The sequence below is a fragment of the Callithrix jacchus genome, chromosome 1 (assembly GCF_049354715.1).
Source record: "Callithrix jacchus isolate 240 chromosome 1, calJac240_pri, whole genome shotgun sequence".
NCBI lineage: Eukaryota > Metazoa > Chordata > Mammalia > Primates > Cebidae > Callithrix > Callithrix jacchus.
The window spans coordinates 148,373,851-148,387,094 of record NC_133502.1 but is presented as its reverse complement, the minus strand read 5'-3'; the positions used below and the strand labels follow the sequence as shown (position 1 = coordinate 148,387,094).

At 40.7% G+C, this 13,244-nt stretch overlaps 2 protein-coding genes across 10 annotated transcripts in view; one reads left to right on the top strand and one right to left on the bottom strand.

The window, feature by feature from the left end:
- TEX10 (testis expressed 10) overlaps positions 1-5,416 on the top strand; it is a 49,633-nt gene extending 44,217 nt beyond the window's left edge. For 2 of the 4 annotated variants that reach the window (XM_078373335.1, XM_078373332.1), the window contains exons 14-15: positions 3,487-3,640; positions 5,200-5,416. In XM_078373335.1, the coding sequence (XP_078229461.1) occupies positions 3,487-3,640; positions 5,200-5,313 (268 nt within the window). In that variant the 3' untranslated portion in view covers positions 5,314-5,416. Of the gene's footprint in view, positions 1-3,429; positions 3,641-5,199 lie in introns of all 4 variants that reach the window. The other 2 variants (XM_017975049.4, XM_002743140.6) reach the window with 1 other exon arrangement.
- Positions 5,329-13,244, bottom strand: part of INVS (inversin) — a 196,847-nt gene continuing 188,931 nt past the window's right edge. For all 6 annotated transcript variants that reach the window (XM_078373303.1, XM_078373324.1, XM_078373306.1 and 3 more), the window contains 3 exons: positions 10,117-10,346; positions 9,274-9,348; positions 5,329-6,863 (listed from right to left, as the gene is read on the bottom strand). In XM_078373303.1, the coding sequence (XP_078229429.1) occupies positions 6,712-6,863; positions 9,274-9,348; positions 10,117-10,346 (457 nt within the window). In that variant the 3' untranslated portion in view covers positions 5,329-6,711. The remainder of the gene's footprint in view (positions 6,864-9,273; positions 9,349-10,116; positions 10,347-13,244) is intronic.

Genomic DNA, 13,244 nt, shown 5'->3' with positions numbered 1-13,244 from the left:
CATCAATAGATAGTATGTAAATAAATGAGTACAGTGTGTTCCAGTAAAACTATTTACAAATACATGTCATGGACTGGATTTGACCTGTGGCCATACTTTGCTTAGTCTGCTCAATAGTATTCTGTTACATGCATGTATCATAACTTAAGCCATTTTATTGTCAGCATTCAAATTTTTTCTGGTAAAAGAGGTGTATATGGAAAAAAATGTATATTCCACTTTAAATATGCTATAAAATTTATACATAACATAAATTTGATATTTTTCTTATACATCATCAAACTTTAGGTCTGACAGATCAAGAAAAGTCTTTGTAAGTAGCAAGGAACTTCTCAGGATTCTAGAGATTTTATAAACTCCCCACTTAGGAAATGTGTATATTGCTATTTGTCATTTCCTGTCACTTGAAGTATAGCCCCTAAAACAACTTGATGCAGTTTCAAAGATCTGTTGTAGTCTCTTATAGAGAAACATCCTTTGACGTCATGTGGCTGCACCGAACAAAATTAAGTGTGCATAATACTTGTTGCCTGATTAAAATGCCCAGTTTTAGAGGTGTTCTATACTGGGTATTGGAAAGGTTGATGTTACTAGGACCTTGTACATATTTTAGGGTATCAGGCACAGTTGGCAGCCGAAGTCTTAGGTGTACCTGAAATTCCCTTTTCCCCCAGTGGAAAAGGTGTTTATAAGATTATAAACTGATGAGAATGCTGGTCAAATAATATATTGAGGAGCCTTTGATTTCACAAATGCTGGCCAGAAAGTTAGGTCTGACCAAGTCGAGTTATTTAGTACTGTCTGCTGTGCCTTGAAGATACTGTTCTGTTGTCTGCTTGCCTCAGTGTTACTCATGAAAAATCTGTTGTTAGTCTGAGCCCTCTTGGTTTGTAGGCAGTGATCTTACAGGTAGTAATCTACATTTTTACTGTTTCCTCTTTATCTCTGGTCTGTTGCAGATCAGGATGCTTCCAAGTGTAGGTTTTGTGCTTCTGTAATAGATGTAAATTTTTTTTTTTTCAGGTCTGGAAAGTTGTTAATTTCGAACCATCTTCTCCCATTGTTCTATTCTCTTCTAAAAACTCCTTTTAAACATAGGGAGCTTTTTATTCTCTCTTCTTTATCTCATAAAAATCTTTCAATTTGCTAATTCTTTTACTTAATCCTCCTACTGAGATCTTCTAAAAACTCCTTTTAAACATAGGGAGCTTTTTATTCTGTCTTCTTTATCTCATAAAAATCTTTCAATTTGCTAATTCTTTTACTTAATCCTCCTACTGAGATTTTATTTCATCAACTATTGTTTTATTTTCTTTTGGATTTTTATTTGTTATTTTGTCATTCTTGCTTGTTCTTGGTTTGTTGATGCTTCTTTAAACTTCCTGTTCCATTAGCTCCTTTTTTCTCTGGTGTGGGAATTCTCCCTTATGTTAGGGAGCAAGTTGAACAGACTTACATATTTTGGATTGCCTACCTTTTCCCTAAGTGTGTCTTTTGTGGGAGTTCTGTGGAGGCTTATAGAGACTTCCTGTAGGATAGTTTTATATTTGCATTTTTCTGGCTTCTCCTTCTGTGCAAGGATCATAGTTCAAACTCCCTGCCTTTCATACCTGGCTTCTGAAGCCTCAGCTTCCAGTACTGTTGACTGTTGAAAATCCTAGCCCTAAAATCCCACATGCAGTTCTGTATGACTGTTGGGTATCTTTATATTAATTTTGTTATAGTTTCTGTCACATAGTGGTTTCACCCATCTGGCCTTGAGCTTTGCTGTCTTTTTTTATAGGTCTGTGGTTATTTGAAATCTACTCACATTCACAGAAATAGAAAATGAAAATATTTAGTTATTACAGGAGTAATTTGTAAAACTCAAGGGCTAGGAATTAGAAATTTAGCAAGAGGGTTCCAAAGTGTCTCCTGCCGGAGGTCATGGCGCTCGCGAAGGCGAGGTCATCAGTTCAAGGCTAACCTCATAAGCTCAAACTGATTGGCAAAAAAAAAAAAAAAAAAGAAATTTAGCAAGAGACAAAGCAGCTTACTCTATTTTTCTTCTAGTTTCTGTAGTCTGTATCTCTGTGCCTTTGCGTTAGCTATGCCTGCAGTTTGGCTTTCTCTTTTCTCCTCGTACATGACTGTCTGATCCGGGCTCTGCATAAGAGTATCTGTTTGGCCTAGTAGAATGGATTGATTATTCACCATAGATGTAATTATCGTATGTGGCGTCAGGGAAATTGGTTACATGGTGAAAGGGCTGGTCCTTCTAGACATGGAGGTAGTCAGGTTCTCTTAGTAAGATTTGGGAACTAGGAGGGTTACATGATTCTGGTAAAGAAGCTGCAAAAGGTCAGAGCCTATCATAGTCAGTAGACTCTAGATCCAAATGAATATTGCACCATCTAATTAACACTTCCAGAATATGGTTAAGCTAGCTGCAAGTTCACCTGTCTCTGCCATAAACATTTTGCTCTTGCTTTATAAAGATGCCAAGTGAATGATGTTTATTGTTCTTGATTTGGCTCTTAGCTTGAATGTTAGTGAAAAACACCCATGTCTAGTGAAATTTGTATAGTTTTTCTTGTTCTTGAGTTTAATTAGGACCCACTTGTCTTTTTTTTTTTGCAGTTGCTTTTGATGACTTAATCATGAATTCTTTGCTAAGGCCTGTATCCAGAATGATACTTCCTAGGTTTTCTTCTAGGATTTTTATAATTTGAGGTATTTTTTGTATATGATGAAAGATAGGGACCCAGTTTCATTATTGGCAAAAGTATAGCCAGTTGTCCCAGCACCATTTTTTGAATAAGGAGTCCTTGTCTTTTTGCTTGTTTTTGTTACCTTAGTTGAAGATGAGATAGTTGTAGGTATATGGGGCTTTATTTCCGAGTTCTCTTTTCTGTTCTGTTGGTCTGTCTTTTTCTACCAGTACCATGCTGTTTTGGATACTGTAGCCTTGTAGTGTAGTTTGAAGTGAGGTGGTTTTTGCTTAGGATTGCTTTGGCTATTCTGACTCTTTTGATTCCATATGAATTTTGCAATATTTTTTCCTAATTCTGTGAAGAATGACGTTGGTAGTTTGATAGGAATACAGTTGAATCTGTAGATTGCTTTGAGCATTGTGGCCATTTTAACAGTACTGATACTTCCAATCCATATGTTTTTCCATCTATTTGTGTCATCTGTGATTTCTCTCAGCAGTGTTCTGTAGCTTTCCTTGTAGAGATCTTTCACCTCCTTGGGTAGATGTATTCCTGGGTATTTTGTGTATTTGTGTGTGTCTATTGTAAGTGGGATCGCATTCTTGATTTGGCTCTCAGCTTAAATGTTATTGGAAAACATATTTCTTAAAGGACATTTCAGTTTGGGGGAATATAGAAAGGGGGCTTTTCCTGTGGGCATTTGCTCACTGACTCATTTCTGTCTCTCTCATTGTAGGGACAAGCTATGGGGGGTCTGTGTCTCCATCCTTGCTCTCTTGCCTCGAGTACTCAGGTTGATGCTGCAGAGCCTGCGGGTGAACAGAGTTGGGCCGGAGGAGCTGCCTGTTGTGGGCCAGCTGCTTCGACTGCTGCTTCAGCATGCACCCCTCAGGACTCATATGTTGACCAACGCGATCTTGGTGCAGCAGATCATCAAGAATATCACGGTAAGAAGCATGGTACCAGAGGCTTTGTATTATTAGCATAAAAGTGAATTTTTGACAGGGGCATGAGGGGGTGTGGGTGGGTTTTTTTTTTTTTTGAGACGGAGTTTCACTGTTGTTACCCAGACTGGAGTGCAATGGCACGATCTCGGCTCACCGCAACCTCTGCCTTCTGGGTTCAAGCAATTCTCCTGCCTCAGCCTCCCGAGTAGCTGGGACTACAGGCGTGCATCACCATGCCCAGCTAATTTTTTTTGTATTTTTAGTAGAGACAGGGTTTTACCTTGTTGACCAAGATGTTCTTGATCTCTTGACCTCGTGATCCACCCACCTCGGGAGGGGGGTGTGTTTTGAAGGAGGGAAGAGATTCCATACATTGAGTCTAGGAATTAAGCCCAATGTGGTAATTTCTCAGGGTCTCTCCTGCTGTTCTGCACCTGATGGTGACTTAACGGGGAGTGTGTCTATGATTCCAGAATCGGTAATAAAAGTCTTAAAATAATCAAACTGAATGAAGGTGCCAAAAGGGCATCAGAGTCATCCCTACCTAGACTCTGATACAGAATCTATTAAAGAACGAGACATCTTGGCAAGGTTTTTCTTTCTTACCTATCCAAGCTTATTTTCCCATCTGTAAAAATGGAAATAATGCCAACTTTATTGTGTTTCGGTGATCATTAAAGGAGATAACCCAAGTAAAGTTTTTAGTACACCTGACATATATTAAGTGCTCAATAAATATTGTCATTAAGGAAATTATTTAGCAGGAATAAGCTTCAGGCCAATTTCTAGTCACTTAGTTCACTGGAAAGTAAGAAAATCAGAAGTTGCACACTTCAGCTTTGTCTAATGGATGGCTCTCTGCCTTCAGCTGTGTCTGTTTGGCAGGGGCAGCTCTGTTTATGTTTAGGATTCCTTTGGTGATTTTAGTTTGTGGGGGTTAAAAAGGTGTTTTATATAGTGTGATTTGCAGATTATCCCTTGAGATTTGTAGTGATACTTTGAAGTAATAATGCTTTTACATGCATATAATACAGGTGCTCATTAGAATTTTCTCAGTAGCCTTTGTAGAGGTAATAGAAGTGGCAGTGGAATAATTCGGAAAGAGTGAAGGGAAGAAAATCAAGAGCTTCGATTATTTCCAGATTGGAGAATCAGCCCATCTTTGTAAAGAAGAGATTCACAGAAATTGTTGGTTGGCCCTGTAGAATTATTCTCATTTGGTGTTGGTGTAAAGATCAGGAGACACCAGAATGCCAAGAGGGAGGCAAGGGTGAAAGGATGGTTGGTGGTGACATTTCATTAGTCTCTAGCATGTGCAGGAGGGAACAGATGTAACAAGAAACCGTTAGCATTTGCGGATATTACTAGGAATTTTCACTGCCTGTGATAATGCCTGATTAATAGTTCCCTGTTTCCTGGAAGACTTCTTCCTATGGTAATTTATAGACGGGGATACAGTTGCCAAAGCTCTGGGAAATCGTGTTTGGGTGTTAAAAATGCTGTCAGGTAGCATAGTGATTTGGGTACAATTGTCAAATTACTCTTGTTTTTCTCTCCAGACATTGAAGAGTGGAAGTGTTCAGGAACAGTGGCTCACAGACTTACATTACTGCTTCAACGTGTATATCACTGGGCATCCCCAGGGGCCCAGTGCACTGAGTACGGTGTATTGAAGAGTCCATGGTACCTCCTGTTTGAAGTTGTTTATTCACATCTATCTTATTTTGAAGAAAGACTAATGTAATAGATCTTTGTCATTAAAGCTGAACTTTTAAAGAAGTTTACGAACCTTACTTTGCACTGATGTAGGAAAATAATGCTTGGGAGTTCCTACTGATGTGCAGGCTGGCTTCCTAGACAAGTACATGATACATGGTCATAGGCGGTTGTGCATTTTGCATTTCATAGGAGCTGAATATTTACAATATAGAGAGTGATACTGTGGTACCTTCTGTTATTTACTAAAAAATGTAATCCCATCTAAGCAGACCTCATTCTTTGTGTTTTCACTACCACGAAAATGATGAATATAATAATTAGCAAACTAAAAATCAAGGTAGTAAGCGAACATTTCATTGCCTCCTGTCTTTTATCGTTAGCACACGAGTGGCACTGATCTTAAGAAAATGAAAGCAACTCCCAAAATATTTGTGAGTCTTATATATCAATCACTGTTTATGCCTACTGTCTATATTCCCACAGCAGCTTTACCCTTAAACAATGTGAAAGAGCCCAAGATTGCTGGATTTTATTTAAACCAGGTGTTCTTAGAACACTAGGATGTGTGCCGTTACATTCTTCTCTGCCAACAGGAATGGCATTTTAAGAAGATTGCTCACTTCAAGTTGGTCAGAAAATACAAGTAGAACATTGAAGCCTCAGTTGGCACCTTGCTGCATGAACAGTGTGGTCTGTAAACCCTACCTGACAGAATCCTTGATACTGTAATAGGGCTGTTGGTGTTCAGCAGTGAGAAAGCCATTTAGAGAAGACATGGCGGCAACTTGTGGCCTTGGGAGACTAATGGAGTAACTGTAAAATGTAAGGAATCACCAGAATATATCTATCGTTTTTTGGATAATTTCTAAATGCAAAAACAGTAGGCATGATTCTGATCTAAAATTTAAACCTGATTAATTTTGAAGTAACAGTGGGATGTGATGTGTGTGTGTGTGTAAGTTTGTTGCATTAGATTCTAGGAAAGTGAGATGAAGGCTGCTATGGGACAGGCTTCCTATCTCATTTAGGTTCATCTCTTGAGCCAAGAAATCAGTATGAGCTAGCTGGCAGCCTGAGTTTTCCTTAGATTTTACGGTTAATTATAATTCTCATTTCCAACCATATAGCCTGAGGTGAAAGCAGACAGCCTGGGACTTTGCACAGACGTAGTCTATGTTGGTCATTTCCAGGCAGGCTATGATGATTGACAAAACAATGCTGTGTTAGCAGAAAGGAAACATTCTGGCGTTTTCTTTCAGTTAATACATTTTTAGGTGAATATGCCTTCAGGTATGAATATTAGAGTTTTCCCAAGGTGTACAAGATTATCAGCAGGAAATTCGAATGCTGCACTAGCTATGCCAGATCCCCTGAACACAGTCTTCCTCCATAGGTACTCGAGGTTTGGTTTTGTTTTTTGGCAGAGTAGCTGATTGCAGGTTATAGGAAAAGTTCTTTGATCTTCCACTGTTCTCAAGGAGATGTATACACTGTAGGTTGCTCACTGTTAAAAACAAATACCAGATAGATATTTAAGTTACTAATTTTAATGCTGAAGGGAACAGTTCATTGGTGGTGACGAAGGAGGATTTAGGTATAGGCTATCCCTGGGATGACAGGCAGGTTTACTGTAGAGGCAGGATGACTTAATAGAATAGCTTTGTATTTTCTGCAGTCTGAAGATATGGGATATCTCTTCAAGGGAGACTTGATTAAGAGAGAGCAGGCACCTGGGGAGCTAGTAGTGGCACCTAGGTCATCAGTCTGCCTGAAAGAACTAATATATTCTCTTTGTCTCTCATGTAACACATTACATAAACACATAACACATCTTTTAACTCTCCTATTACACTTTGAATAGTCTGTTCTAGAAAATAGGTTTGTTAGAAAATACTTGGATCCTCATGAATGATAAGCTGATGGGAATATCAGACTTATAAAATGGATTTTTGAGGCCATTTATGATTTTGAATTAACATTCATAGGGTGCCACAGAAAACATTGGTGATATACTTCGACAAATGATAGTGAGGCTCCATATAGTTGACAGACCTTGCTGAAGACATTGCTGAATTTTGCTTCTTTTTATGGAGCATATAAGCAAATACTTTTTAAACTACTCAACCTTTAATGTAACAAACATATGTCTCAAGTTTTAACTTGCACAAAATTATTTTAATGTGAACTATTGTTTTTGGCCGCCTTCACTATCTTGAATTGAGTTGTCACCTATGTACCCCTCTGTAGGTGTATGAGAAGAAACTGGATTTGTACAGGGGTACCAATACTAATCAAAATTATTCCATTCACTGGAATGGAATTTTAAAGGGTGTTCTTTTATTGTTAAAGAGATAGGCCCAGGTGTGTGTGTACATGTGTGTATCAATAAAAAGCTCTGCTGAGATTCTTGGTGGGAGGTTTGCAGGGGTGGTTGTAGAAGACTGGAGTGAGCAGGGATTGTTTTGCTGCCTCCCAAATACATGTGAAGAAACAGCCCAAGAAGGCTGGCATTTTGCTATATCCTCCTTTCTGTTTCTTCCTTTTTAAGTGGTAAAGGAACCTCAGGGGGTATCTCTCCAGGTTGGAGGGTGAGAGCAATAATAGTTATTAACTGGTTAATGCTTAATGTGGGTGGGCTTGAGCCTAACAAAATCTTGTGTTCTTTCCAGATTTGGGGTTAGGAAAAGATTATCCCTGTCTGATTTTAAACCAGTCAGAAATATGCGTAAGACAAATAAGTTGCTTGTTCATATGAAGTCGTAAGAAACCATTAAGTATTGATTTAAATTTATTTACTCTGTCCCTTCTGAGTGAGTCCCTTAACTAAAAAACTTTATGCTGCTAAACACCATTTTAAAAGATTTCTGGTAGTCTTGGATTTGTTTTTCTCTTAAGACAGTGGGAAACAATTTGATTATCTAATTTATGCTAGTATTTGATTGTCTAAATCCCGCTTCTCTGGTAGTGATATCTCACAATTCTGTTTTTGAAATGATTCTTCAATTTGCTCAGCTATAACGAAAGGGTTTTTTTGTTTTTGAACGAATTGTAGGCCTTGATTCCTTTGAAAGTTTCTAACTACCCCACCTACCACTCCCTGATCAGCCTGTCTGTATTACATGAGTTGTCCAACTCTTAATAAAGATTTGGCAGTAATTACTCTGTCCCCCACCTCCAGGTTTTTGCCCCTCATCAAAAACTAAATGAATGTTAAAGTTCATGCTGACAGTCATTGTTCACCTTCCCAGCTGCACTCTGTTCCTCCCGGATGACTGTGTGGATCAGGGAGGATGGTGGGGAGCGTGTTGCCATAGCCACCTATGAGAAACACTGGACCTGGCATTAGCTGCTGACAGCAATGAACTTATCACCCGTATTTAATGCTGGCGTGAATGAGGGGGCCTAAGCAAAACACTCTTGTCTTGTGGCTGAAAAGAAAGTTCCCTGAGCTTCCCCTGTAAGAGGGAACGTGTGCATAGCTGAGCCTGGGCTGTATATACTCTCAGTGACCTCTTCATGGTGTTCTTTCCATCTTGGAGTAGGAAATAGAGGATCATAATGTGTCACCAAAATGAAGCAAGGATTCCCAAGGTATTCCTTTGAAGAGTGACAGTATTTTCATTTATCTCCTCCTTTAGTGAAAAGTGTGTAAAAGTGACCAATAATTGCTACCATTTATTGTTTCTATTGGAGTTAATAATAGCTTTTAGTTGTGAAAATAATTTGCCTCTTAGGGAGATAAATGTTGACTACAGTAATAATCCCTTGAAAAGGGGATAAAACCTGAAATCAGGTAACCATTGGAAAACCCTGGCCATCTCTGTTCTAATGTCTTCTTTCTACCTTTGGTGATGAAACAAAGGAAAATACTTCCATATTCTCCCCCACCATCTGCTTTGCAGTGGCTGCCTTACCTGAGTTGAGACGCAGCACAGAAGGGGCTTTTATAGATCTTGTGGGATGATGTATTTTCCCTTCTTGAGAACAACCTGAAATGAACCAAAGACTGTTACTTTTCTTTGGCCAGGGATAGCTTTGGCTTCACCAATTTCTGAATTCCTTATTATGGTAAAGGCTTGAGCTTAGAGGTGTCTGTCAAGATAAGTTAGGTATGGTGTGGAACCCCGTAGGCCCAGAGCAAAGTCCTGAGATTTTGCTACCTGGACTGTAGGAAATCTTTCTAAAGGTGCCCTTATCTTTTTTTCTCTTGAGCCAGCAAGGCTTCTGGAACTCTACTGGGTTTATTTGGATGGGCTCTTTGCAGAGCTGAAAATGTTTCCATTTACAGCAGTTAATCTGCTGAACAAATATTTACTATAGTGCATGGGTGTTGAGCATTCTCATAGTGGGCAGCCCTATATCTTAGCATAGAAGTCAAAGTGATGCAGGCAGGGTCTAGCTAAGTCTTGAATGTTCTAAATGGGTAATGCAAGGGGGAGGCTCAAGCAGGAGCTGGAGAGGTTTCGAAAAAGCTTGAGGGCACTCTGGGCTGAGATGCTAGAATGCCTCACAAAACCAGTTCTGACCCAGTATCGCTGGGAGGGAGGCACAAAATGGTGCCGTTTTCTTGGTGCTTGAAAAATAATAGGTTGGCGCAAAATTAATTGCGGTTTTGGCCATTAATTTTTACACAATTTTGCACCAACTGCATAGATTTATCTTGAAGTTTGCCCAATGCAATTAAATTCCATTTCAGATTTCTGCTGTGGCACTCTGCGGGTACTTGTCAACTACAAAGTAGGCAGAAGGATAGTTACCGTAGATTTGCTTAAGCAGTGAGTGCTTGGTGGACTTTGTGCCTGTGGTGCCCTTTAATGGACTCTTGGGGGCCTTGCTTACTGCAGTGGTTTTGGGGAGTTTTACTTCCAGTTCCTTCCTCCAAACCTGGAGGAGTAACGCTGTGCATTCTCGCCTCCATCTGTCCATATCTCCAGCTCCAAGCTGCTTCATATGCTGAAGGTGGGACAGGTGCTTCCTGAGCTGGTAGCTGGTGGGGTCAGAGGAGAAGAGAGGCTTTAAGATCACAGTACTGAGAAAACCAAATTTCTTCAAGGTTCTTAGAAGCTAGAGAAATAGTATTTGCTGAATTCCTGGTAGGTCCATTCAAGCTCCCATTTCTAATTTCAGCGGCAGCATGCTGAATGTGAAATTCTTTTTCCACCATCAAACAATTCCTGAACTAGGATTCAATCATGATTGCTTGCCTTCAGGGAGTTCACAGACTAGTGGGACAGGCTGCTGTGTGAAGAGTACGTGTGGTATGAGAGTACTAAGCAAGAACAAGGAGCTGGTTGTGCAAACATACAGGACTGACTGATGGTTTGGTAAGGTTTCATAAGGTTAATATTTGTGTTGGATTTTAAAAGATGAATAGGAGCTTACCAGGCAGGGAAGGGCATTCTATGCAGCAGAAATGGCATCAGCAGAGTTATGGGCATTTGTGCCAGAAAGTCAGTAATGCAATGTGGTAGAAGCACTGTGTATTTTGTGAGGAAAGGGGGCTTTAGAGTGGTAAAAGTACAAGCTGCCTCTTACTAAGATACATCTGTTGGAGGTGGGTTTGGAGTGGGTGAGGGATGGGGATGATGGCTATATTTACATTTAGGGTTTATTTATTTGATGCTTTCTATCCCACATGCACTTTCAAACTTAGCACAACAACTATTTTGAGGCCTCCAGAGGAAAGCTGCAGCAATGTTAATTATCTATCTGTCTTTATTCCCAGAGAGCCTATAGGTAGCTGCAGAGAGCAACAGGCTTCATGTCTGATTTTACAGTGATCCCATTTGGGCTGCACCAAATGGGAAGTAATCTTTTTTTCCTGCTAAAAGCTCTTTGCAGTATTGGTGCAGCCCCTCCCTCCTTCCCCAAAGGCTGATTCCAGTCAGCCTACATGACTCTTCTTTCTTCTCCTGGAGAGTAATAACATGGCATCCTCTACTAGAATACATACCACATTTCCAAAAAGCCAAGTCTAGAGAAAAGTATGCACTACCACTCTATAATTCAGTTTTTCCTGTTTGAAATGCTGTCTTCTGTACCTTCTGCTCTTGTGGGCACAGAACTTGTGGGGAAGCGCGGGTAGTGGCTGAAACTGTTAGTCGTGTCAGCCCTTGGTGGGCCCAGCAGCAGCTTTCCTGCTCAGCTTGTCCAGTATCCTGTTTCAGTCTTTAAAATAGTCATCTTACTTGGTTATTAAATTGGCAATTTTAAGATCAAGTTTCATTTTTTCAGGACCCAAGGTTCACTCTGCCCACTCCTTCCCTCCCTGTTTTCCAGCTCCTTTTCTCCGTCCTCTACTTGTTCCCCATAACCACAGCCTGCACTGAGCAATTACATGTCCAGCTCTGCGCCCTGCCCCAGCCCTCACTGCTTAGGTTTGCTATCATGTATACTGTTTCAGGACAGCACTTGGGCTCCTGTATTTACAATAGAAAATGTAGTTAAAATATAATAGAATCAATAAAAGTATTTTTACTGTCACCAGACTTGGCTTTCTGCAATGTGCAACAATCCCAGAAGTCCTTTGGGCCTCAGAATTGCACAATGGCACATCCAGAGCGGGCCTGCGTAGTTGCCTACCCAGGTGGGTATGTTCGACTATAAGCCCCCTGTTCTTGGGGGAATGACTGAAGGCTCATTTGCTACTCTGGTCACTTACTGACAGGACCTGTCAGCTTCTGACTCTTCAAAGAAGGCAAAGAACAGACAGTCAAAGAGGGAGACATTTCAGATACGAGCAGCTGTGAGTCTGGCGTGGTAATCCCTGCTGGGTCGTTTAGATCCTAGATTTCAGCCAAAATACTTAAAAAGTTCCTCTGGATGGTAGCCAGTGCATGTCCCAGCATTAACTCCCCAACAAGGGGATGCAATACCCATTTCCACCTGTGGCTTTAGAGGCCAACTGTCTTGGCTCAAAGCCAGCCCTGGTGCTTGCCAGCTCTGTAATGTTAGTGAGTTAATGAACCTCTCTGTGTTTGTTTCCTCATCTGTGGAACGGGGATAAGAACAGTACCTACCTTGCAGGGTTATTGGTAATGATTACATTAGTTAATCCAGGTAAAACTAGTTTGAACAGTGTATGGCCCAAGTGTCCAATACATACTAACTAGTATGTTAACAATGGGAGTAATATCACCCTTCTCTTGGTTACCCTGGTGTGTGTGACACCACCAAGGCAGACTTCTCCATCCTATTCTCAGGCAAGGAGCATGGGGCCCACCTCCACCTCCATTAGTTTGACCACAGCAAAAACTAACTTAATAATTTGAGTCATCCAGAGGTCCAATTGCTGGATCTGCACCACAAGGACAAGTCAGTTTTTCCTCTCTTGTCTGAAAAATGGGGTCCTGCTCCCTGTCCTGATAGCGTCTGAGTGTGGTTGGGAGATCACATGGGATCAGGCAAGAGAGGACTTTGTCAATGGCCAAGGGCTGAAACAGACATGAGGAAGAACACATAGCAAAGTCTGCAAGCACAAAGCAGATCACGCAGCTCTGGATTAGGAAGTCTCTGGTATGATACTCAGAGGTCCCTCTCTGGACCCCCAGGAATCTATCTTGTTCTCTCCCTGCCAGTGTTAAGGAGAGAATGTTTTCCTTTTTCTCCTGACAGGACCCTCCATATCTGGCACACCTGTGCATGCATCATTTGCTTACCTTGTTTCCCCATTGGTCATCCTCTCCCCAGTGATGGTGGCAACGTAACTTCCACCTATCTCTTTTCTTGAGACAGGGTCTCACTCTGTTGCTTAGGCTGGAATGCTGTGGCATGATGATGGCTTACTGTGACCTCGATCTCCCAGGCTCAAGCGATCCTCCTGCCTCAGCCTCACAAATAGCTAGGACTACAGGCACATACCATCATGCCTGGGTAATTTTTGTAT